Raw genomic sequence first — 845 nt, 5'->3', positions numbered from 1 at the left:
GAATCACATGAAGCACCATTTGGAACTTGAGAGGCTGAGAGGTGACAGCTGGAAATACCACACCACCTGCCAGCACTGCCACCGCCAGTTTCCTACTCCCTTCCAGCTGCAGTGTCACATTGAAAGTGTCCACACTTCCCAGGAGCCCTGCATAGTCTGTAAAATCTGTGAATTGTCCTTTGAGGCAGATCATATTCTCTTGCAGCACATGAAAGATAATCATAAGCCTGGTGAAATGCCCTATGTATGCCAGGTTTGCAGTTACAGATCATCATTCTTTGCAGATGTGGATGCACATTTCAGAGCATACCGTGGTAACACTAAGAATTTACTTTGCCCCTTTTGTCTCCAAATTTTTATAACTGAAGCACTATACATATGTCATTATAGACAGCACTGGGCAAAGAGTTTTCACCAGTGTTCCAAATGTTGGCTACAATTTTTAACTTGTAAAGAGAAAAGGGAGCACAAGACCCAGTGTCATCAAATGTTTAAGAAGCCTAAGCAGCTAGAAGGATTACCTCCTGAAACAAAAGTTGTTATTCAGGTATCACTGGAACCCCTTCAACCAGGATTGGTGGAAGTAGCATCCATTACTGTGAACGCATCTGATTCTGAACCATCACCCCCCAAATCTAAAAGTAGGAGGTCAAAAAAACCCGGTTATTCTACTTTAAGTAAGTCTGAAGCAAGTATTTCAAAGTTATAAACTCCATTAAAAACAAAAATTCAACTATAGCATTATTCAATAATAAATACAGAGAAACCAATGCGTAATTTATGTGTTTTTGTTTTAAATACATGAAGTATAGTTTTGTTTGAATATTGAGATGTTATTTAAAAAT

At 38.7% G+C, this 845-nt stretch overlaps 1 protein-coding gene across 1 annotated transcript; it reads left to right on the top strand.

Moving 5' to 3' along the window:
• Window positions 1-4: 4 nt before the first annotated feature.
• On the top strand, window positions 5-764 carry LOC104986225 (zinc finger protein 280B-like; the record flags this gene model as incomplete). The annotated part of the gene is made up of 1 exon (XM_010836726.1): window positions 5-764. A coding segment is annotated over one exon (705 nt), but the record flags the coding sequence as incomplete, so codon positions are not given.
• Between the last annotated feature and the right edge of the window lie 81 nt (window positions 765-845).

This window comes from Bison bison, unplaced genomic scaffold (genome assembly GCF_000754665.1).
Source record: "Bison bison bison isolate TAMUID 2011002044 unplaced genomic scaffold, Bison_UMD1.0 scf7180017469271, whole genome shotgun sequence".
In the NCBI taxonomy this organism is placed as follows: Eukaryota; Metazoa; Chordata; class Mammalia; order Artiodactyla; family Bovidae; genus Bison; species Bison bison.
The sequence above is the reverse complement of the archived record's forward strand: the minus strand, read 5'-3'. Positions and strand labels throughout refer to the sequence as shown.